Genomic DNA, 23,904 nt, shown 5'->3' on the forward strand with positions numbered 1-23,904 from the left:
GCCTCGCGGCGGCTCCGACTTGGCGGCGCGGCTGCATCCGGGCACTGGGGCGCGGTCCCATCCGGGTCCCGGCGATGCGGCCGGGGCGGGGCTGCGGGAGACGCGGAGTCTCCGGCGGCGGGAGCGGGACCCGCCCGGCCCTGCCTGCCCCGCGCCCGCCCCTCCTCGTCGCTCGGCGGCCGCCGCGGCTCCGTATCGGAAAGGGGGCGGGTCTCGTAGGCAAGTGGCGCCTCCCGGGGAGCGGCGAGGGGGTCGGGGGGGGCTGGCCCAGCCCGGGGGCGGCGGAGGAAGGCGGAGAGGCCGTCCCGGTAAATGCTTGTCACCTGGGCGTGGGAAACGCCGTCCGGGGATTAGAGGCCGCGACGCTTACGGTTGCTCGTCTGCCTCGTCGCTCCTGGTGTTTGTCATCGTTAGAGGAATCGGCAGCCGCATTCGCGGATTTTCCGGTCTCGATTCCTGATGCTTTTTGCTCATAGTTTTGCTTTGCATCAGCTAAGACGTCTCTTTTTTTTTTTTTTTAATCAATATGCTTTCTAAGCAAATAGACTTTTAAGCAAGTTCTACAATAGAATTTTTAGAGCACTTTACGCGGTTCTTGTAGTCTTGGGTCTCCTGTGCTGTGTTTGTGCTGGTGACCAGGCCATAGGAGGAGCGGCTGAGGGAACTGGGGTTGTTTAGCCTTGAAAAGAGGAGGCTGAGGGGAGACCTTATTACTCTCTACAACTTCCTGAAAGGAGGTTGTAGAGAGGCGGGTGCTGGGCCCTTCTCCCCAGTGACAGGTGAGAGGACGCGGGAGAATGACCTCAAGCTGCGCCAGGGGAGGTTCAGACTGGAAATGAGGAAAACAGTATTCACAGAAAGCGTCATGAGGCACTGGGACAGGCTGCCCAGGGAGGTGGTTGAGTCACCATCCCTGGAGGTTTTTAAAAGATGAGTAGATATGATTTAGTGGCAGATAGGTATGGTTGGATTCAATGATCTATGAGGTCTTTTCCAACATAGTGATTCTATGATGTGTCATTTGGGAAATATTGCCCAAGCACTGCTGTGAGGCAGAGATGCTTATTTTCTGAAGTACAAGATTATAGGTTGTTGTCAAAGCACTGCCGTAGTGCCGTAGCGCAGGTATGTTCTGCTACAGCCATAGCTCCCTGTGACAACTATCATCTCTTTTTGTTCAGTAAAATAAACCCTGTTTTTTAAAATCTTTAGTTCAATGCTTATACAGAATTTTGAGAGCAGAGTGGGAGAATACTGTTTCTTATGGAATGAAGAGTATGTCGTTTTTAAGTATTTGAAGGCAATTTGAAGTATTTTTTTTTAGAATGGAAATGCGTTCTTTTCATAAAAGATCTGACTTGGTCAAAGTTTAATCCCATATGTTTTTCGCTGCAAAGTTTGATTCATCATTGTCGGTATGGCAGCTAAGTGTAAGAACTTGGGTTAGAACCTGTAGTTCTAGTAAAGCTTTGAGCTTTTTGTATTTTTTTTTTTTATGTACCTGAAACTTGTGCTGTCAGACATTTTCTAGCTTAGGAAAACCAGGGGTGAATTGTAAAAGTGATAGAAAATAAGAGGTTAACTTAGAAAACTCAATCATGTTATAGTACAGCAACATAAAGATACTGACTTAACAATCAAGATGCAAGTGCTGTATAGGCTGTTTCAGACCAGTCAAAGCCATGTTTTACTTACAGATTAATTTATATAGTGTTTAGAATATATGTATAAAAAAATCCCTTCTACTTTTACAATTTTAGTAGCATGAAGAATATAATAGGAGCACCGATGATTATTTATTGTTTAATTCTGGATGCAGACAGCACATTTTACCATGCCAAATGCTCTCCAAGTAAGAGCAGTGTTGTTGCTTACAGATACTACAACTGAACTCGCTTGCAACTCAAGAGTATATACATGGAAAGACCTGAAGGATTTTAATATTTGTACTGTTTCCTTGCTTCTTAACCTCAAATGTAAAAACTGTACAGAATTTGTTACAATTTTTTTTGTTAAAAAAGTTGTGAGTTAAGTATCTTCAGGTTGTGTCTGTGTGTTTTCTTGGATCTTAAGTGAAACAGCAGACTATTTAAGCCTATAATAAATTTTTTCTTGATCTGCTGTCAGTTGTTAAAAACTGGTTTTCTGAATCTCACTGGAACCCACCAGTTTTAAACTCTGACTAAACAGTATTTAGGTCTTCTTTCGTATTTCTTCAGTTGGTCAGTATTACTAATTCTTCATCAAAATGGAGTAGAAGATCTGAGTTTTGAGCAATCTAGAATGCAATCCAAAAACCTACCTAAGAAGATGATGTAATACATTAGTGCATTTTTTCTATGGGCCACGTGTTGAGGTTAAGTAGTTTCTAAGTTGGTTTTAAGGAAATAAATTTGTTACCATTGTAACTTGGATCTTTTTTGTTTGATCTGGTTGCACAATAGTTCTTAATGAACTTCATTATTCTTTCAACAGACTTCTTGGAAGTGTTAAGCAATGGAGGACGAAGAAAACCAAGTGCAACCACTGAATGAAAAGCAGGTGCCAAACTCTGAAAGTAGTTATGTGTGGCATGTCACTGATATGAACAGACTACAGCGTTTCTTGTGTTTTGGTTCAGAAGGTGGTACTTACTGCATCAAGGAGCAGAAGCTGGGCTTTGAAAATGCAGAAGCTTTAATAAGACTGATTGAAGAGGGTAGAGGTTGTGAAGTTGTCCAAGAAATAAAGACATTTAGTCAAGAAGGCAGAGCAGCAAAACAGGAGCCCCTGCTTTTTGCTCTTGCAATTTGCTCACAGTGTTCTGATGCGAAAACAAAACAAGCTGCGTTTAAAGCTGTTCCAGAGGTGTGTTGCATTCCAACCCATCTCTTTACTTTCATCCAGTTTAAAAAAGATCTGAAGGAGGGCATGAAATGTGGCATGTGGGGCCGTGCACTGAGGAAAGCTGTTGCAGATTGGTACAATGGGAAGAATGACATGGCTGTTGCTTTAGCAGTTACAAAATATAAACAAAGAAGTGGTTGGTCTCATAAAGATCTTCTGAGGTTGTCCCACCTAAAACCTGCCAGTGAAGGTAATAAATTTTTATTTACCTGAAAATACTGTGTTGTAAACCTTTTATATTTACTGTGGAACTATTTTGCAAACCCAAGTACCATTGTAGACTGATGATATTTCTTGGTGATGTTATCCTGTAAATTGTACCTTAAAATCATGAATGGTCATATCAGAAATTGACCTGCTTATCTTCAAGGTAAATAGTTTGTTCCTTCTTTTTCTTCACTTATGTCAGGAGAAGGTAAAATGATACCATTCCCTTAACTTGTTCCAATTTGCTTACAAATTATGAAATGGCACTTTTTTGCTGTTTGGGAAGATTCGTTGCGCTCAAGTATGTAAGGCTTCTTACTTCTAAGGAGAATAATGTAGTGTTTAAAACTACTGTTCTAAGTTTTCTGTGGCTAAACTTTTTTTCATAGCTGATTGGCAGGTCTGAGAATGAAACCAGCTAACTCATTTGCCTGTTGGAATGATAAATGCCAGTATAAAGATGGTAATCTGGTTGGAAAATATTTTTCTTTTCAATAGGACTTGCTATAGTTACTAAATATATTACCAAAGGGTGGAAAGATGTCCAGGAGGCTTATAAAGACAAAGCAGTTTCTGCTGAGACTGAAAAACTCTTAAAATATCTGGAGGCTGTGGAGAAAGTAAAACATACAAAAGATGAATTGGAAGTTACGCATTTAATAGAGGAATATGGCCTAGTTAGAGAGCATCTTCTGACAAATCATTTGAAATCTAAAGAGGTAGGTAAACTTCATTAGATTTGTATTCTCTTTAGAGTAACTGTTTTCTCTTTAGAGTAACTCTTAAGTCTAGTTTTCAATAAAAAGTAGCCCTGATGCTGTTTTTCAAGTAATTTAAACTAATGAAGATCTTCATTTAACTTGTGCATTTATTTTAAAATACACTTATTTAATGTTCAGATGTCAGTTCTTGTGGTTTGGGAATCTATATTTTTTTTTCCTTCTCTTTCCTTGATCGTAGGTTTGGAAGGCACTGCTGAAGGAGATGTCCATTTCTGCATTGTTAAGAAATTTAGGAAAGCTGACAGCAAATTCAGTACTTGAACCACGAGGTTCAGAAGTGGCAATAGTATGTGAAAGACTAAGAAATGAGAAACTGCTAAAAAAGGTAAGAACTTGTTCATAATCAGCGCCAGCCATTGTGGTTTTTAGCCTGTTTCTACACTGTATTCTTCAAGCAACCCCATTACAAAATAGAAAGGACGCTCTTTGGAGGAAATGTGCAATTTATCCCCTTAAAAAACAGCAGCAGATAATTGCACCTTTATTTTAAAGCTTGTATTTATAATTTCTCATTTTTTTCCTCTCCTTTCTCCAATTCTGAATCTTTTATACAAAATCAGCATATTGATCGGTAGGATCTTTTCTTAAATTAGGGCTGTGGCAAGTTTTGTCTATTGGTTCATCCATTGCTTTTGAGTCTTGTAATTTAAGTAATACAAGCCTAAAAAATGAGTGGAAGTCACTTGCTTAGGATTCTAGTAAATAAAGGAAGAAACTAGCACAGCAGCTAGGAGGTAAAAAGATGGAACAAAGAGACTTTCTCCTTTCATCTTGCTTTACTATCCATCAAAGACATGAGAAAATAAAAGGGAAAAGCAGGTTCCCAAAAGGGAGAACGGAGTTTCAGGAATTTAATGGGAGATGGAGAAGAAAAGTAGCTTTTTCTAATAGTTTTGTGTGTTGGGGGATTAAAATCAGGATACTTTACTTTATCTACAAAACTATAGTTGAACTGAGGAGGACAACAGTAGATTCCTTTTTTTCCCATCCCACTATTTTTCCAGTTCTCTGGTTTCTTCTTCAATCATACATAGTCACTGAGGCACTGGAGAAGGGAGAGTGAAGATAGTGACACAGTACCTTGATGGAAAAAAGACAACTGGCAGGCGTTCAGATTTGCTGAAGTTTTTAAGACCAAAATCCCTCTTGATGAAAAAGATAACAAAAAGTTGATAAAACAGTAAAACAAACGTGGTACTTAACGTGCCACGGATTTGGTTTGTGTAGAGAAAGCAAAAAAATATGAAAATGTTTGAACTCTCTTCTTGTAGTAAGAGGAAAATTAATGCTATATTCTGAAAATAGTTTCTTTGTACAATTTTACTTTATCTGATACAAAATTAGTTTTAGGTTTGTTCTTTTCCTAGCTCAACTCCTTTCCCCTCATCATGACCTGGACTTTCTCTTACTGTACTGGACAATCACAGAGAGAGCTGTGAAATTTTACCAAAATTCTGGTGAAGGTGTAACATAACATTTGGAATTTATTGGAGGATTCTGGAAAGGGAATGAAGTCCCTTACCAATAATGGACACTATCAGTTCATACAACAGCTATGTAAAACTGCATGAATTAATTTGCTACAGTTTTTTTTTGTTTGTTTTTTTTTTTGAAGGAGTACAGATTTTCAAAAGCTTACTGTTGATTTTTTTATTCTATAGGGTAGAATACATCCATTCCATATTTTGGTTGCATTACAAACCTATAAAGCTGGACGTGGTAGCAGAGGAAAGCTTTGGTGGCGTCCTGATGAAGACATTTTAGAAGCTTTAGATGCTTCATTTTACAAAACTTTCCAGGTAGTATAGTTTTTCAATTTGTTAAGCTTTTTAAGAACTCTCGGTTTTCTGAAAGGTTATAAAATGGCCAAGAAAAGTTCCATGTGAATAATAATTCTGAAACTTTATAACAAAAGTCTTAGGAATTGGGATTTCATTAAAAAAAGAATAAAAACTTCATGATATATTCAGCTTTGGGCAATATTATTGTCCTAATGTTACCCCAGAAAAAGTAAAAAGAAGCTCCACTTCCAGGGTTGAAAGCAGAAGAAGGAAATTAGTGTATTAATTATGTGTACCTTTTTTTTTTTTTTTTTCTTTTAGACAATTGAACCAACAGGAAAACGCTTCTTACTTGCGGTCGATGTTAGTGCATCAATGACACAAAAAGTTTTGGGCAGCGTGCTTAATGCTAGCACAGTTGCAGCAGCGATGTGTATGGTGAGGCATTAAACCCCTTTTATAAGTATTTGCAGCTTGAGCTGCTCTTTTGATACAAAGGTGCTCTAATGCTGGTTAGAAATCAGAAGGAAACTCTTCTATAATATTTTTTGGGTTCAGAAGGTGTGACCTTCTGTCTCACTGGTAGACCAGATGCTTAAAGCTACTGGCAGACAAATTCAGAAAGATCAATTTGAAGTTGGTTTCTAGTGTAAATCAAAGTGGTCTAGGCTGCTTTTTTGCTTATCTTAGCTGAAAATACATGTTAATTTCTTTCAATGGTGTTCATAGACTAATACAGATCAGATTAAGAAATTCTGGGATAAATCTTGTTTGCATTTCAGTTATCAATACAACCTTTGTACCACACTTGCTTGCCTTTCAATTTGATATTCTCAAGCTTCTTATGCATTTATATTCTAGAGAAATTGAACTTTGTGTTTAAAAATGTTTAGTGTTTCATGTCAGAGGGGTGAGAAGAAATATAGAGTACTTTACTTACAGTAATAAAAGCAGCCTTTAGTTATGATTTTTGCAGTGCTTATTTGCAGTTATATTACAGAATATTTAAAGCGTAGAGTGAAGCATTAGTGCATATGAGGAGCCGTGCTGACTTATGTACAGAAGGATGTCATGTTGTGTGTTTGGTAGGGAATGACTTGATTCAAACATGAAAAATGCTGGATAGTGTAACTAAATTATTTTTGTCTTCTTTCTCAGGTCGTATCACGTACTGAGAAGGATTCCCATATTGTTGCCTTTTCACATGAAATGGTCCCTTGCCCAGTGACGGCTGATATGACGTTACCTCAAGTATTAGTGAAAATGTATGAAGTATGTAAAACAAAAACAAACAAACAAACAAACGAACAAAAAAAACCCAGACAAACAAACCAAAAATTTGGGAATTGGCTGTTGCTAACATCAGAGTTTAGAAGTCTCAGCAGTTACCTTGTATTTTCTTCACAATGGTTTCTAGTACTGTGTTTAGTCTGCATCTAAAACACTGGTCATCTTTTTTCCTTCCCTTTTATTTAAGGGAAGTCAAGCAAGTGTCATTATTTTAGCTGCCATATAGTAAACATTACAACTTAGAATGGCAGTGTTAAGTCACAGTGAGTTAGTTTGGAAAGAATATTAAAAAAAAAAAAAAAAAAAGTCTGGAAAAAAGTGAAATTAAATTAAGCAAGTTGTTGTTTAATGAAGAAGTCTCTGTGTGTGATAAACATGAAGCTTCCATACAAAGTAATTTTTCCATGGTTTGCTAATTTCTGTGTTAATGTGTTCCATGTATATTTTTTTTTTCTTTAAGATTCCAATGGGTACTACTGATTGTTCACTTCCAATGATATGGGCTCAAAAAACTCAGACGGCTGCTGATGTTTTCATTGTATTTACTGATAACGAGACCTTTGCTGGAAATACTCATCCTGCAACAGCTCTGAGAGAGTACAGAGAGGTATATATTCTTCTGACTGTTCATAACTGATGAATGCAGTGCAAAATAAATTGTAGTTCTGAAAATGTTTTGGAGACTGAACTAGTTGTGTTTTTTCAGTAAATAAATACTTATTTTTAAAAACTCCAGTTAGGCAGAATTAGTGCACATATAGCACTAATTGCACATATCTAAGACCACTCAATTACTAAAAGAACTTGTAATTATCCCACACTGCTCAGCATACTGCAGTATCAATGAAAATTTGTTTGATATTCAGGGAATGTATTAATTTCTGCATTCCGCGTGTAATTGAGTGAATGAGATTTTCATAGGAAGTCTTTGCAGAATGAAATATGGCTCACAGAATAAATTTAATTCTGATGTCTGCAGTAGATACCACAAAGTTTTCATAAGGTAATAAAGATAGGCCTGCAGGGAAGCTGGCAATAAGATGAGGTGATAATATGTTGTGAAGAAAGTTCATTATGTTTTTAAGGGGCTACTTTAAACTGTGCAGCTTCAGAATTTTGAGATAGGGTAAAGAAAAATACCTTCTCCAAGCACATTACTATTAGAAACTCTTATTTAATCAGCAAACAAAATTTTGTGCTTTAAGGGAACTGGTTGTTTTTTTTGGTTTTTTTTAATTTCAAAAAATACTTTTTGGCAGCATGTATGTATGGACATGAATCTTCATATCACGTTCACCCATGTGAAATCTTTAACTTGACCGCTGTGGTTTAGCTCCAATTCCTAAATTTGTTCTCTAAACAAAGAGTTCCTGTGCTCTGGCCTTCACGCCCCTTGCTTTGCTTTACCTTGGGTGTAAACCTGCGATACCAGCTCATTTTGTAGAATTGTCCAGGCTACAGCTGTTTTATTTGTTCAGCCAACATTTGTAAATCCTTGCTTTAGACAAAAACGCATTCTTGACTCCTTTTAGATAACAATTATTGAACGTTTTCTGTCAGTATGAACTGCAGAATAGCAAATGCAATGTTTGAAGTAATGTATGCATCAGTATTGCAAGAAAGTTGTGCTAATATACGTAATTGTTTAATCAAATGGAAATAATTACAAATTTACTGCAGGTTAAATACAATGTTAATGGGTAGTCTGCATTCTGCTTATGGTATATCATGTTTCCACCTGTATGTCTTTTTAGACAGCGGTTTATGCAAGCAAGGTAGTATGATTTGTCTGTCTGGCATGTTTAAGTTTCTGTAGATTTGTGTTCTGATTTTTTTTTTTTTTTGTCTTTCCTTTAGAAAATGGGAATTCCTGCTAAATTGATTGTTTGTGGAATGACCTCCAATGGTTTTACGATTGCAGATCCAGATGACAGAGGCATGTTGGATATATGTGGCTTTGATGCAGGAGCTTTGGATGTTATTCGAAACTTCGCTTTGGATTTGATTTAATTTTCTAGGCATCTGGGCTTCCCAGTGGGTCCATTGCTGACAACAGACTTCACCCTGGGAATTCCCAGCCGAATATATGTTATTAGAATATGGCACACTATATACATGTCAGAATGATAACATTTTGTGAAGGGAAAACCAGAAAAGCAGATGAGAAATCTGTTTTCTCTTTTTTCCTGTTGCACACAATTTAAAAGAACAGTGGGAAGTTTGCTAAAAGTAGCTACAGGATTACACGATACATAATTTCATTTACAATAGATTGAAAATACTGAGGGATTTTTAATTTCCCCTGTCCCCCCAACCCGCATTGCTGTGGAATGCTTGTTTGCAAGAATAGATTGTTGATAAATAGGATGGAGCAGGAAAAAATGGGTTTAGTATCCCTAATAATATTAGCTTAACAGCAACTTCATTGAAAGGAATTTTTCTTTAGGCTTTTTTTTTCATCTTTATTTTAAACAAATTACTAATTTTCAACAGTTTGCATTGTTACACTTCAAATCTACAAGAGAGGTATTTTCTGGCACATGTGAGACCACATGACTGTGATGCAGTATAAAAGTTATCCAGTGAAATTTTATACTGACAAACTGAAGGTAGAATAGCTCATGCTAATATTTTAAAGCCAGATTATCATATGGGTTTTCAGGAATAAAGTGTAATTCTCTCTGTCTAAACTGTGGGGCAGTTTCTGTACAATACAGTTTCAGTAGCACTGTTTTATAATTAATATGCTCTACAGGAAGTTCTAAAACCTTTTTTTTTACTAGAAAAAGATACTGGAAATGGCTAGGTCCGTGTTAAAACTTCAGGAAGCATCAGCACACTTCCAGTGAGGAAGACCAACAAGTTCATGTGTTTCGGCCTTTTCTAGAATGCTGAATGGTAACAAAGCAGAATCATTTTTCATTTTTTTCAAAAGAATGTATTCAATAATATAGAAGTGATCTGCCTGACAAGAGAGTATCTCATTTTTAAAAATCTTTGTAGATTAACATTACTTCCAATTTTCTTAAATTATTTCAAGCTAACATTTTTCAAAACTACCTCTGGTTTATAGTGACCAATTGTTAAAACTTTTATGAAATGTACAGTTGCCTCCTTCATGTTCTCAAACTCTTGTTTAGGAAGTGATAGAAACTGGATTTTTATTTTTTTTTTAATTCAGTCTGATATTAAGAGTGTAAGGCGAAAGCTAGGGAATATCTTATCACTTTGGAACAAGAACTGATAGCAATTCATGTGTATATCTATTTAATTCTGTGTGTTTTTATATATGGTGTGTATAGGGGGGAAGTTAACAGATCTCTTGAATAGATCACAATCTTAGAAAATGAGAGTTTTTTTAGTGATGCTTTTACAACTTCCCCTTAAGACATACTTATGTCAGCTTCTTTTATGCTAATTCTGGCTGTTTTAAACAGCATATTTGATGTTAGAAAATAATTAGGATTTCTAAGAATAACCCAGTTGTGGTAAATGACATGTAAGACCCATCTTTTTCTGCCTAAATCCCAAGCATTTATATGTAAAATTCAAGTTTATATTACACTTCTGATACTTACAATACTTTTCATCATGCTTCATACGTACTGATTATAAATTCAGAGCTTGCATTCCATAGATGGAGGTCTCCCTTGGTGCTAAAATGTGAAGTTATGTTACTGAAGGTATTCTGCTATGAACTTAGACTTCACCATAATGGATAAATCAAAACTGTGAGGGAAGTATTTTCTGACATTAAAACCATGGCTTAAATGGTAGGAATTTACCTTCTGTGGGCATGAATGTACTACTTCTTTATTAACACTGCTCATATGATACAGGTCTGATAGAATGCTTGAAGGATGCAGGGCTGCCACCAGCTTGTCAGGTGACATCTGAAAAAAAAAAAGCAAGTGTTCCTACAAAAGCTGAAACGTAGCACTTCAAGTGTGAAAAAGAAAATTAGCCACTTCTTATGAAAACTTTCGTAACACTTTTAGTCTCCTTTTTAAATAAACACTATGAATATGGGGAGTAATTTGCTCAATACGTGTTAATAATTACTTCAAGTAAATACACTCATGTTTTGCAGTTGTTTTTTGGTAGTAATGTGGTTTAAACTACACAGTAGTCAAACATCTAATTAGATGTTTCCTTCTAGGCTAGAGATGTTGAAAGTAAGTGATAGATAAGTATCTTTTGCAAGTACTTTTTCTTACTTGAAGTAGTATTTGTGAAGTAATAGGAGGTATTTTTTACTAAATATAAGATGAAGACTTAGAAAGATATTTCAGGTAAACTTGTGCAGTTAATTGCACAAATGTACTGCAAGTAAAAAAAGATTAGACTAGTTACTAACAAACTGAATGAACGGTTATAGTAGTGTTGCATCTTTGAAAGCAGTCCAGTTTAAAATACAGTTCCTTGAACTAGAGTGTAAGTGAAGGTGAACTTTTCAGTAGAACTTACAGAAAATGTAGCTCCCTCTTATCTATTGATGCTGGATAGCCATGCACTATGTTAAAGATAAGTCATCCATGCTGGAGTACATAATATACTCCCAAATACTGTATCTTAGTGCTAAAAAAATCTTGTTAGAAATAGAATATTCTAAGTGGGTTGGTTATCCCATGTACAATTAGTACTGGTGAAATCATGTTGTCATCTCCTCCTTCAAGAGTTTCAGAGAGAGAGAGGAAGCTGCAGTAAATGCTGAGAGCTGAAACTTTATAGTGTGTTGATACGTGTTTCTACTGTTTTCAGTATAGTTTTGTTATTATCTTACAGTAAGAGACATAGAAGAATGATGATGTGTATTCTTTTTCCATAGACTGGATCTATTGTCTGCCCATATATTGAATTTTACGGAACAGCATGACTCATTTGCTGTAATATAAATTTGCCCTGATTTTAGTCTCCAGTTACTAAACTGATAATTTCCAAAACAATATCTGGACATGTAAAGAGGCAATAATTACCGTAATATTAAAAAAATAAATAGTGGGCTGAGACAAAGTTGCAAAGCTTAAACATTAGTTGAATATGCAATAAATATTCTAACCTTTCATCAGAGAGGAGACACCGACTTTTTCAAGTTAATAACGTGTTAGAGGAACGCTTTGACTAACAAAACAAAGATGGGGCTATAATTGTGCACTGCAGTTTACCAGTAAAAATTGAACAGGGACAAGTTTAAAAATAGTTAATTTTATTCAAAATATTTAGTAAAATAATGTCTAAATGTAGAGTGCAGCTGTACACTGGGTGAATACAGGGTTCCCGTCATCTGAAGTATTAACATGGATTAAGTTTGACTGCCATTTCACTGTGATCCCCTTAACAGTTCTTAAATATTGGACTATTATGTTTAAGACTAAGTTTTCAGGGACTTTAGCTTTAAGAAAGAAGAAAAGGATGTAATGGTTGGAAGCACAGTGGAGGCAAAACATTCTTCTGTCATGAATGGCTCCAAGGAACGTCAAGTTCCTTCATGGAAGGGACACAATCAAGAATGTGGAGAGGGTAGAAGGCACACAAAATTTCTTAAAAATCCTGCAATGCATACATCAGTATTGGCTAATAAATTGCATAAAGACAGTAATAATTTTGCCAAGAAATAGAATTTTGTATCAGGAATTTTAGACCTCTAGCAAGGAGGAGGAGAGTTTGGGATGCTTGTAGAGTTAGATGACAGGCAACCTCTGGGGTCTTTACCAACAATCCTGTATGTTTATAAAGGAGAAGTCCTAAAGGAAGTTTAGATCTAAGGTCAGCAGGAACAGTCAAATTGTTTACTGTAACTGCCCCTAAAATATCTTGCTGCCTAAAACCGCTGTTAAATATAAGTCATTAGGTGTTTTTCTTTCATTATTAATTGTGGCCCATAAAGGGGTGTGGCTTTGAAAGGCTATTCAAGGAGGTATATATATTTGCTTAAAAAATACACCAGCATTTTTGGAAATGTATTTTAATAATGGTTCTGTCTGTAAAAACACTAGGAAAATATTTTTCTCCATTGCAAAATGCCGTGCTGCTTGATCAGGTACCTAACTCTCAGGCAGCACACCAGAAGCATTAGTTCCAGTCCCATATATTGTTTCCCGTATTACCTTTTTGCTTTGCCCTTCCTTTTTCCTCTTATTGTTGGCTTTTTTCCTGCTTTTCCATCTCCTTGTTGTCTTGGGCCTATACTTAGATTTCTTTTCACATACAACCTCTCATCCATTCCTTTTCTTTGCCTCTGTTCTTATTGCTGTCATTGAACATGCTAGCTTAGCTAAATAACTTATACCAGTACTGTTGTCATAGTACTTATCTTAATTTAAAAAATTGGATAGCTTTTTTTCTTTGATTATATAAAATATTTAATTTGCTGTATCCATCAGGTTTTTTGATAAAACTTTGTGTAAAGATTAGTGGCAGAAGGATACTTTGTACATTTACAAAAATCCAACATCTGCCTATGAATGACGTTTTTTAAAACAAAATAACTGCTTAAAATTGGCTTTCCAAATTTAAAGCTTTTTTCTAGAATTAGTTCAGCAAGTTGGAGCTTTCCATTCTGTTCAATATTATGAAGCTGCTGTTATATGCAGAATTAGGAAAGCATTTAAATTAATATTCTGGAAAAATGGGCAGCTTCTTCACAGTATTAATTAGAGAAAACAAAGAATAGGATGTAGACATAAACCTAAGCAAAGAATAATTTGTCGTTTGTGCTTTTAATAGGTCTTTTTTAAGCATTTCATCAGTTTACAGGTCTTTTTGGCTACTTGCAGTGCATCATCTTACTGTGATACAGTGTAGTGCACAACATTGCTGAGTCAGAGTTACGGGGGAAGGATAAACCACTAGGACAGTGTATTATGTATGTGCTGCTCTAAAAGCTAAGATTTAAGATTAGCTAATTTCAACAGAAGGTATGGTGTCTTTAAATATACGTGCTTATGTTTGGATTTATAATTTTGATACTGTAAAGCGTGGTTTCTTTAGGTATTTCTGCATTTGAATTTAAGTTTAAATATATATATTTGCATATATACATGTGGTATGTTGAGAACTTTTACAAATGCTTCATTAACAATTAATGAATATAAACAGTTGTTTTCTTAGCGTTACCAGCTTCTTAGAGTTAAGCACAACTAGTTACAAATATATCTCTTCTGTTACATTCTCCTGTAAAAGTGCAGTTCTACTCTTTGAATATAATTCTGTACAGAGGCAACAGATGGGTTGATTCATGGCTCTGTCTGCTAAAATAACTTGATGTTCACTTCCAGCTTCTGCATTTTTTCTGTAAGCTGGATGTGCAGTTTTTTTTAAAGTATAGAATATTCTAGTGGATAATTTTTTAACATTCAAATTCCAGGGTAAGCATTATTTTAAGATAAAGAGCTTTGTCCTAGAGACAATGCTAAGCAAAAAATGTGGTAATTTTTAATGACTTTTCAGTCCAATCTCTTTTTTTTTCCTTGAGTAGAACCACACTTCGACTACCCTGTCATGTTTAAAGACTAACATAACATGTTTGTGTCATCCCATAATGAAGTCACTGTCTTGCTGCAACTTTTTATGAAGTGATACGAAATTAATGACAAACTGTTTGGGTGGGGAGCCTTTATATGGTTACAAAGAAATATCATTAACCCTTTGAGTGCCTTAAGACATACCTTTAATAAATGGGCACTCACTTGGATCTGCAGGCATACAGCATGTTTTCTCCGCTGTTGGGGGTAAAATATTGCCTTAAGTGACACTGCCCTAGGATTCCTGAAACTTAGAACTCAAAGGGTTATTTTAGACTACTGTTTTGGAACTTTTTTTTTAAATGGGACATAATGAAAAGGTCTCTGAAAAATTCCTTTGCATGCTATTGTTACTATTTTTACATGATAAATTTACCATCTTTCAGGTGCAAAATTATTGTTAATTTTCCGAGAATTCTGCATAGAGAAAAAGAATACTTGGTTACCACTGTATGTGCAAAATAAATTGCTTTATTAAATATAAATTTAGGGAGACATACACCTTTGTGTGTTTACCTTGATGAGTGTGTCCTTTTAAAAAGAATTCTAATAAGGCAGTGATGAAACGACCAGCATACAGTAAATGGCAATAATAGAAATATAACAAAGTCAGTGTGTTTAATTAGCTCATTGCACGTTAAAGATGCACAGTGCAGGCAAGTGTATATTTAAGCCATATCATTTGTAGGAAGTCTTTAACTTATTTCAAACTCATATCACAAAAATGAAGCTGTCAAATTGAAATGATACTTTTACAGTCCTGGTTAACTGGAGATAAAAGGGATGCTTTTCTTCTGGGGGAAGTAATTCAGGGGCACGCAGTGCTGAACGCAAGGGAAGTAACAGTTTTATACACAAGAAGTGAATAAAAATTCATGGAGTAATGTTTTTATTCTAACCTGTGCACCTTTAATAGTGTAATGGTCCCTTTTACTGAAGAATGGGATATAGTTTTCTACTTAGAAATTAACTTTCTTGAAGTAATCAAGAGTCTTGGCAGTGCCTGGTCTGTCTTTGGATGTACGTTGTACTGAAACTATTGAATTTTAGACATTTCTTTTAGACATTTAGCTGCAAGATAAAATGGCTGGTAAGCTGCTTTCTAACTGTAGATTAAGTGCTAAATAAATTCTATGCATATCAGACCCATTTTAACTGGTCTCTAGTTTCATAAGCGTTGATCATACTGTAGTTTGTAGCTGCACGCTTCAGGGACAGTGAAGTGTCTGGCTCCCCCAGAAGGATATTCCTGAATGACAGTGTACAGACTGATATACGTCATAGGGCAGAGCAAAGATGGAAGCAATTACCTACCCCTAGAGCTGCTTTATTTCATTTTCTGTAGCAACTGGATCTACAGTTTGGTATCCAGGTGATCAGACACTGAAATGTAAGAGGCAGACATGCATACATCACTATGAACTTACTTTGCTACATACTTTCTTCATGAGTACAGCTTCATGTCCAGAGGAGACTTAAATTTAAAGAAACTATTAAACTGATAAATTATTTTAACTGTTTGAACAAAGCTAGACAGCAAACTAATTAGTAGACGAAAAAAAACAACCAAACAACAGGATTCTTTTTGTATAATCTGTACTTCTCCAAAGCATAGTATCAGGATGTAACAGCAATAAAATGACATTGCTTAGAGCCTGAAGAGTTACATAACGTTTCCTATCATTGTCTTGGTTGTGGTAAAGCTGAGGCAAGAGCACCAAGCCCATAAAGGCTACGCTGGAGAATAATCCATGATTCAGAAATCCATGAGTAGAAGTCGAGTCCAACTGATGCAATGTGTCTCTGCAATATGTTAACTTGTCTGAAATTGTGTTTATACAGAGGAAGACAATGCTAAGGCAGATAGCCATTCAAGCTTTTCTTTTCACTTGACACTGATGAACTAATGGAAGCAGTTTGCCCTCCTCGTGAAGCCGTTTAGTATCTGTAGCACCTCCAACAAAGGTCCCATTAATGAACACTCTTGGGACCTATCAAGAAAACGCAAATGGCATGTTACTTTTTGGAAAAAGACAAAAATCTAAGCATGCCCATATGGACTCTAGTATACACAAGTTACGTTCTTATTAATATTACTGTACAACTCCTACGTTTCCATAATATTTAAAGAGATGGGAAACTTTGCCCCTCTAAAGTCACAATATGGGAGATTGTAATAAATTAAAATAGTTGAGTCAAGTGAGATGATTTAAAATTAAGAAGTTAGAAGATAAGTGTTAAACACAAGGGATTAAATGTACATACAAAATGAAAACTGACTTTGGTACTTAGTGGCAGTAGGGGAAAAGATCACCTCAAAGGGACAGCCAGAGGGTCTTATGAGGAAAAAGCAGTACAGAATCCTTCTTTAATCCTTATCTTTAATTTACGAGCTTGTAACCCAAGTTTACTTGTCTCAAAAAATTAAGAACATATGGTCATAATCCAGGAAGACTGTGTATAGTATCAGTAAGTTCTTACTAAGAAAATACACTTACTGTTCTGCCACCAGTCATCTGTTCCAGAATGTCTTGGAACTGGCTGCCATTTGTGTTCATGTCCAGTTCTACAGCTGTATAGTTTACATTCATGTCCTCAAAAAGTTTTTTTGCCATTTTGCAGTAGGAGCACGTTGTTTTAGAGAAAATCACCACACAGTTGTCTGAAATAATCTCCTGTATGTTCAAAAGAATGTTCAAGTCAGTGTGCCTTGGTTTTAACTCTGTACTTCATGGAAAAAAAGACAAAGTTAAAAATCTGCTAAAGGCAGGAAAACTACTCTCTGTGAAAGGCTTTTTAGGTACTCTTAACAGGGTCCTTTGAGAAGTTCCTAGCCACGCTACAGCAATGGCTGGCTACTTCTGACGAATCTTCCAAAACACTGTACTCTTAAAAACTTAGAAGAAGGTAAAGTGAAAAGCTAGTTTTGCTTCTAGAATTTTTCCCACTTCTAATCTAAAGCCACAAGAATCTTAAGACAAGGAATGAACAACTTTTCTTTAAAAACAAAGAGCAGAACAGTGGGTTCAATCAAGGGCACCTGTCAAGAAGATGCCACTACCACTATAGGGGGTGTGCAAAACATACCCACCCCACGTTGCTTCCCACCTCACTACCAGGAAAGTCAGACTCTACACCTCAAGAAGTGCAGTTGCCCTTGGCCAGATCACAAAGAGCATCTGTGCACAACTGCAGCAGGCAGCAAGGCACAACTTCAGCAGATTTAAGTACTACGTCGAAGAAGCTGCCTCCTCCTGCTCCATTTAAGCTTCAGTAAACTCTACACCCAATTCTTTAAGTAGAATACCTGGAATCTATTAAAACTTTGCAGTATCTAACTTTCAGGAATGCTATGAACTTTCACGACTGGGCGCAGAGAAACCAAGGATAGTTGGAATTAACTGTTTCTACCAGAACTACAGCTGTTAGCTGTGAAGCTGTGTAGGATCTGTGTGCTTGGCTCCAGAACTGAGCAGAATGATTGTGGTATGACCGGCATGATGTGGTGCCAGCCCAGAACCATCTTCTGGTCTAGTCACAGACCTCCTATAGTGTGCCAAACAAGCTGCATCTCCTACAATTATTTAGCAGCCCTTTCCCTGTCCGCAAGGCAAACAGGACATGCTGGTAGGAAGCAGAGTGACAAAAACTGTTCTGAAGTAAGAAAGGAACACCCCTATTACTTTACTGCAAATTCAAGGTGATTTGTGACTGTCACTTAGTATCAGTAGATTAACTGTAAGAACCAACATTTTAAATGGTTTACTTTACTTGGTATCAGTAATTTTACAGGTTTAATCCCCAATATTGGTAGCAATAGTGAATTTGAGAAAAGGTCTGAAAAAAACATAAAACTGATGCAGCAGAGGACGATCAGGGTCCAGGGCACAGGATAAACAATGCTGCCGGTGCTGCTTAATAAATGTAAGAATCAGGGTCAACATGCAGAACTATTTACGACATTTTTTGGTATAACTCAGAAAAGCTTTTAAGTAACCGTGGCTTTTAGAAAGGTTAAAACTGATGGAGAATTGCATGCATAACGTTACCTGTATTTGATTGGCAACAGTATCATTATACAGTCCTGAAGGGGTAGGCAGGCTGCTCCCCATCCTAAAACTAAAAGAAAAAAAAAAAATCTAAGTCAGATATTTGAACTTTCAAAACAAACGACGCATTTTGTAGTTCACAACTTAGAGGCTGGCTTCATGCTGTTCTGTTTCAACGGTTAAAGCGATTTCTCCGTTGGCCGTAGGTTTGCCTGGGCGGCGCTGCATGCAGCTGCACCGGATCTTACAGGCCTGCGGGAAGCTGAGGCAGGCGGGATGGGAGCCGCAGGCTACAGATACAAGCACCAACCCTGACACCGAGCTGTGCTCCAGGGCCCGCGCAGAACCGACCGCGTTTGTTTCCGCTGGGAAAAGGGGCGGCCCCGGCACCTGCTGCTCCGCTTCTCCCAGCGTGGGAAGGCGGAGAGCGAGTCCCGTCCCCTCGGCCTCGAACCGGGCCCGAGGTGCGAGCGGAGCGCGACAGCCGCCACCCCCTGCCACGCGCCCCGCAGGGCCATGGCGCCGGAAGGGGCGGGGCCTCCTGCGGCGCGCGCCGCGCACCGGGCAGGGCCGTGCCGCCGGAAGGGGCGGGACCTCCCGCGGCGCGCGCCGCACACCCGGAAGGGCTGTGTTGCCTCCCGCTCCAGGGCCCGGCTCGGCTCCGCGCCCTGCGCGGCAGGGAGGGGCTGTTCTCCTGAGCATAAGCTGCGCTTGTTGCTGTACCTGGGTGCTGTTCCTTGATCGCTGCTCAGATACGCGTGGCCTAGGCAACAGCGCACCTGTGGAAGATCCTCTGAGTCTCCCAACTGGGATCTAGACAGAAATTTCAGGGCTGCAGAGCCTTCTCCGCTCCTCTCTGGAGTTTCGCAGAGTTATGCTCCAGATCACAGTTCAGCAGTCACTCCTGTGCCCTAAAATACAGTGCAAGGAAATAACCGAGTGTCCTTACTTACGTGTTGTGTGTTCAGATACGGTTTATCTTGCTCCTCTTGTAAGACTCTAACATCTCTTTCTTGATGTTCTTAACCTTAATAGACTTACCTGTGGTGCAAGTTCGTCAAACCTAGTTTTGCAATTTGATTTTGATTTAAGGTATAGAATTCAGTGCAACCCGTGAGACTACAACTCTGAAACCGGTCACAATCCACAATTGAATCGTTGTACCTGTGTGATACGCTTCGCTTTTACTGCAGGGTAACGTGCTTTCTCATTTTAGGTAGTGATTTTCTCGCCTAATCTGCGGTACAATTGATAAAACTCTCAGGTATCTAATGCCACGTTAAAACAGTTTCTCTGACATTTCTTATCGAACCTTGAATTCGTGGTAAAAATAGCAGTTAATAATCTCACTGTGGTGCCCAAGGCAAACCATGGCAACTATTTTGTAAACTCCCGTTTAAAGCCTGTAACGAAGGCACCCTGGAATGGCAAAGTAAACCGGAGCTACGATGTTTTCTTGGAATGTGGCAGTGGGTTCCCGGCTGGTGCCAAGGAACCGGCCGCGGCGGGACGGCGGCCGCGGCTCCACATCGCGCGGGGCGACACGGGCCGGGCGAGGCAGCGGCGGCTTGGATGAGGGGCCTCGCACTGCGGGGGCCGCCTCCAGCTCCAATCGTTTCACGAGCTCCAGCGATCACACCGCGGAATCGCATTCTGCTTCTCCGCGGCGGCTTCGTCACCACCGCGACGGCTGCCGCGCAGCCCCGGGACGCTCTCAGGGCCGCTCGCCCCGCCCTCAGCAACAGCGCAGGCCCCGCCCCCCGGCCGGCGGCTGCGCTCAGGCGCTGGCGCGGGCAGCCCCGGGCCTGTCGCGGGGGCCTCTGGCGCGGCCGGCGTTGGGGCCGGGCCGGCGCGGAGCGGAGCGGCGGCTCCGGTGCGAAGATGGCGGACGTGCTGAGCGTGCTGCGGCAGTACAACACGCAGAAGAAGGAGATCGTGGTGAAGGGCGACGAGGTGATCTTCGGCGAGTTCTCCTGGCCCAAGAACGTCAAGACCAACTATGTCATCTGGGGGTGAGCGCCGGGGCCGGGGCGGGCGCGGGGCGAAGTTGCCCCGAAGTTGCGGGGCAGCCGGAGGGGTGTTCCGCCGCGCCGCGGGGAGCGGGGCGGCCCTCGGCGGCGGGCGGACCGCGGCTGCGTTCCCCGCTCGCTTCCTCGCGTCGGGCGAGGAGCTTGGGCTGGGCCCTTCGGGGAGGCTCCCGGCGGCGGGACCGGGACGAGGCCGCTGCGGCTCCCGCCCCGTCCGCGGAACCCGGCGGTGGCCGCGGGGCCGCGTCTCGTGGGCTGTTGCGGTGAGACGGCAGGGGCTGCCTTCCCCGGGGTTTCCTGCGGAAAACGGGCGTTCGGCGCTCGGTGTCTCGGTTTATGCGCCTGGAGTTTGTTTTCCCGGTGCGGGGAAGTCGGTGGGGCCCGAGCGGCCTCTTCCCCCGCGTTCTCCCGGAGCCCCGCGGAGCTGAGCCCCTGTTCGGGTTTCCCGGCCCGGCACAACGCAGGTTCCTTCCCGGTTCCCGTCGTAACGGACAAGCAGAGATAGCTTTTCTGCTGCTTAAATGGTGATTTTAGGTAAAATTGTTGTTTTTAGAAAACTTCTGGAAAATGAGGGTTTGTACCTGTTGAATTTTTCTAGTACTAAGTATGCATTGCTTACAGTGCAAGGGGATTCTTCGATCTCACTTCCTCTGAATTTAGCAGCTGCTTGCTTTTAACGTTGTAACTAGAATAATTTCAACGTCTCGCTTCAAACCAAGAGAAAGTAATAGTTACTGTTAAATATCAGATAGGGAAGATCTCCGGTACTGATCAAAGAGAGGGCATTATCCTGTGAAGTGTGGTGGAAAAGCAAAACCTCCAGACTTTGCCAAAAAACGTTCCGGTTCAGTCTGTGAACAGGATTTTTTTTTTTATTTGTTTCATCTTAATGATTATGACATGGGTGTTTGTATTGAGCCAATATCCTGACTTCTAGTTTGAGAGAGAGAGAAAATAAAACTGTTTATGTTGGCTTATAGACAGTTTATTTTTTTAACTGATTTTACTTTGCACTCTATTTGAAACTAGAAATGTACTGTTTCATTATCTATTTCAAATTTTCAGTAACTCGTCTGGGATTTATTTGCACTTCCTGGCCGAGTGGGGGATACTGGTAGGTAGACTGCACAGGGCGAAAAAATATTTGCATAAGTAGTTAACTTAAAATTCTTGAAAAGTCTTGTTTCTATTTTGCTGAGCTGTGTAGACACTGGTAGTGGTTTCCTTGCTACAGGCTGCTTTTCCCAAGGAGCGACAAGTAATGGCTAACTAGACAGACAAGTTTCATTGCTCTTTTGCAGGGAACAGAGAAACTGATATACCAGCCGAACTCTATTGCTGCTTAGGAGAGTTTGGATTAGGCCCAAAAATTGTTAACAAAAGACAAGATGGCAACAACTAGAGAGAAAAACGTTTATTCTGTACGTTAAAGCAGGTTTATCTTCATGGTCAAGAGGAACTGTGGGTGAGCCAAGGTTAGTCTGCTCAGGACAGAAGCCTCATAATAGCTCTCTGTCTCCTTGCCTTGTGGGATAGTTGTCTTCTAGAGTTTTGGGAAGTTTTGTTTGAAGTTAGGTGGTAAAGCTTGGTTCAGACCAGTAGCTTTTGAACTTTTGGTGGGATCAGACTGTGGTGAGCTTATGTTTCTTGTGCACCACTGTGGAACTGTGTCTGTTTAATCCATAAACTGAAGACATTATAAGAATGACACCAGTTCTGCAAGCCGTGTTTAACCATTTTGACACCACAGTTTAGGAGCTCTTAATTGACATAATTGCCAGACTCATGCAGTGACTTATAATAAAAGCTTTGAAAAACTTCTAAGATTCGTGGTTTTTATTTTACGTTTGGGTCATTCAGCAGGATCCAAATTGTGCTTGCATGGAGTGGTTGTTAGTGACTTAATCTTTCACGCAGCAAATCTTGATTTCTGTTTTAGGTGTGCACAGCACAGTTGCTGTAATTGCATCGCTGCTGCCAGTCTGGAGAGAGTAATGCAAGCCCAAACAGCAGTGGTGGCAATCAGTCCGTACTAGAATTAGAAGAAGTCCCACTTGACATTTAACACTGTGGCTTCTTGGGCAGCTAAGCTGGCAGCAGTTGGCAGTGCTGCCGTGCGCTGTTTTCTGTATATGCTGGCACAAGTGTCAGCCAAACCATGAACTGGTCTGAGGAACGAAGCCAGGTTAAAAGTAACCGGCGGGGGAAAAACAGAAACTCATTTTAATCCAGGTTAGCTTCCACATAATTGTTAAATGGATATTCCTGCTGGCACATGAAGAAGGCTAGATGGTCTAAGATGAGGTGTTTCCTGTGCTTTGATCTAATGGCTGATTTGTGGTCCCTGAAAAGTGATTATAGACTTTGTTTCAAAACTGAAGGAAGGAATCAATCTCACAGAGAAACTCATTTGCTTTGTTTACCCAGCAGAGGGGCTTGTGTGCACAGGTGAGCAGGTTTTGAACAGTGAACAGCTGGTCATGGGTATTGTAATTTGTGTGATACTCTGCATGCCTAGTCCTGGATGTTTTAAAGATTACTGCTTTCTTTTGTGCATGAGACATGGGCCTTTAATACCTCTGTAACAATTCATGCTTTGAAACATGAAAGAGGAAATAAAGCAGTTAAAAATGAATAAAATCCTGATGCCCACAGGTTAAGGGTAAATGGATGAGCAGAAAATAATTTTCCAGTCTTAAAAACAAACAGGTGAAACTTTCTTGTGTTATGTACGTATTTTCTCCAGTTGTTAAGTGAATTGCAATAATGATTAAAGCAAAAACATGACTACTGGACTTTGAGAGCTCAATCTTACAATTTTATTTTTTTCCTTAAGTAATTGATGTAATTACTAAATATGGGAAGTAAGAGAACTGGTTTCTTTTTGGTTGTTTGTAATTTGTATGGAGTCAGCTACCTTCAGATCATCTTGCTTTTTGCTCTCTGTTTATTGAGCAGGTTCCATCTGGAAAATCTGGAAGGAGCACTAACTGATGCTGAAATATCAGTTTAGACTTAGGTTTTCTTCTTGCTGACAACTGCTTGTCCACCTGACGCTTTCCCTTTAATGTAAAATATCTTGGCCTCCTAATAAGACCTCCTCTTGGAACAGTAGTGAGAATAGGGATTTCTTGTGTGTGTGGTTCAGGTGATGAAGTACCAGCTGTGGCTTGCAGAGCTTTAGCAGTGCTTGTGGCTTTGTAATACTGTATTTTCAAATCGATAAATAACCATTCAGTGCTTGTTTTCTAAATAATGCCATTTATTGCTGAGTATTGCTAAACACAATAGATACAGATGAATGGATGACCGACTGGACTTTTCATGTAATATTCAGTGGATATGGCACGCTTCAAAGA

The 23,904-nt window shown here is 39.4% G+C and overlaps 3 protein-coding genes across 4 annotated transcripts in view; 2 read left to right on the plus strand and 1 right to left on the minus strand.

The window, feature by feature from the left end:
* Nucleotide 1: 1 nt before the first annotated feature.
* Nucleotides 2–14,964, plus strand: RO60 (Ro60, Y RNA binding protein). 2 transcript variants are annotated; one of them, XM_069862540.1, is made up of 9 exons: nt 2–219; nt 2,476–3,076; nt 3,592–3,812; nt 4,054–4,200; nt 5,537–5,674; nt 5,978–6,094; nt 6,815–6,928; nt 7,407–7,553; nt 8,804–14,964. In XM_069862540.1, the coding sequence occupies exons 2-9, from the start codon at nt 2,497–2,499 to the stop codon at nt 8,954–8,956; spliced, it is 1,617 nt and encodes a 538-aa protein (XP_069718641.1). In that variant the 5' UTR covers nt 2–219; nt 2,476–2,496; the 3' UTR covers nt 8,957–14,964. The 2 variants fall into 2 exon arrangements, with proteins under 2 accessions (XP_069718641.1, XP_069718642.1); XM_069862541.1 differs by lacking the exon at nt 8,804–14,964 and having other exon boundaries at nt 6,815–6,921.
* GLRX2 (glutaredoxin 2) lies at nt 14,919–19,047 on the minus strand. Its single transcript, XM_069862551.1, has 4 exons — nt 18,909–19,047; nt 18,519–18,588; nt 16,968–17,144; nt 14,919–16,460 (listed from the first exon to the last, which is right to left on the minus strand). The coding sequence occupies exons 1-4, from the start codon at nt 19,034–19,036 to the stop codon at nt 16,341–16,343; spliced, it is 495 nt and encodes a 164-aa protein (XP_069718652.1). The 5' UTR covers nt 19,037–19,047; the 3' UTR covers nt 14,919–16,340.
* Nucleotides 19,048–20,322: 1,275 nt separating this feature from the next.
* Nucleotides 20,323–23,904, plus strand: part of CDC73 (cell division cycle 73) — a 113,668-nt gene continuing 110,086 nt past the window's right edge. Inside the window, exon 1 of the mRNA XM_069862542.1 lies at nt 20,323–20,530. Coding sequence (XP_069718643.1) covers nt 20,400–20,530 — 131 coding nt within the window. The 5' untranslated portion in view covers nt 20,323–20,399. The remainder of the gene's footprint in view (nt 20,531–23,904) is intronic.

Source organism: Phaenicophaeus curvirostris, chromosome 8 (genome assembly GCF_032191515.1).
Source record: "Phaenicophaeus curvirostris isolate KB17595 chromosome 8, BPBGC_Pcur_1.0, whole genome shotgun sequence".
Taxonomy (NCBI): Eukaryota; Metazoa; Chordata; class Aves; order Cuculiformes; family Cuculidae; genus Phaenicophaeus; species Phaenicophaeus curvirostris.

Bases quoted from the DNA above. Each gene is read 5' to 3' on its own strand.
- GLRX2 (XM_069862551.1), bottom strand. From the start codon at position 19,036: ATGGCCCTGCGGGGCGCGTGGCAGGGGGTGGCGGCTGTCGCGCTCCGC. The intron at 18,589-18,908 runs GTGCCGGGGCCG...TTTTTCTTTTAG, and splicing joins TGGGAGAAGCGGAGCAGCAG to TTTTAGGATGGGGAGCAGCC. The intron at 17,145-18,518 runs GTAACGTTATGC...TTGAACATACAG, and splicing joins CTGTTGCCAATCAAATACAG to GAGATTATTTCAGACAACTG.
- RO60 (XM_069862540.1), top strand. From the start codon at position 2,497: ATGGAGGACGAAGAAAACCAAGTGCAACCACTGAATGAAAAGCAGGTG. The intron at 6,095-6,814 runs GTGAGGCATTAA...CTTCTTTCTCAG, and splicing joins TTGCAGCAGCGATGTGTATG to GTCGTATCACGTACTGAGAA. The intron at 6,929-7,406 runs GTATGTAAAACA...TTTTTCTTTAAG, and splicing joins TATTAGTGAAAATGTATGAA to ATTCCAATGGGTACTACTGA.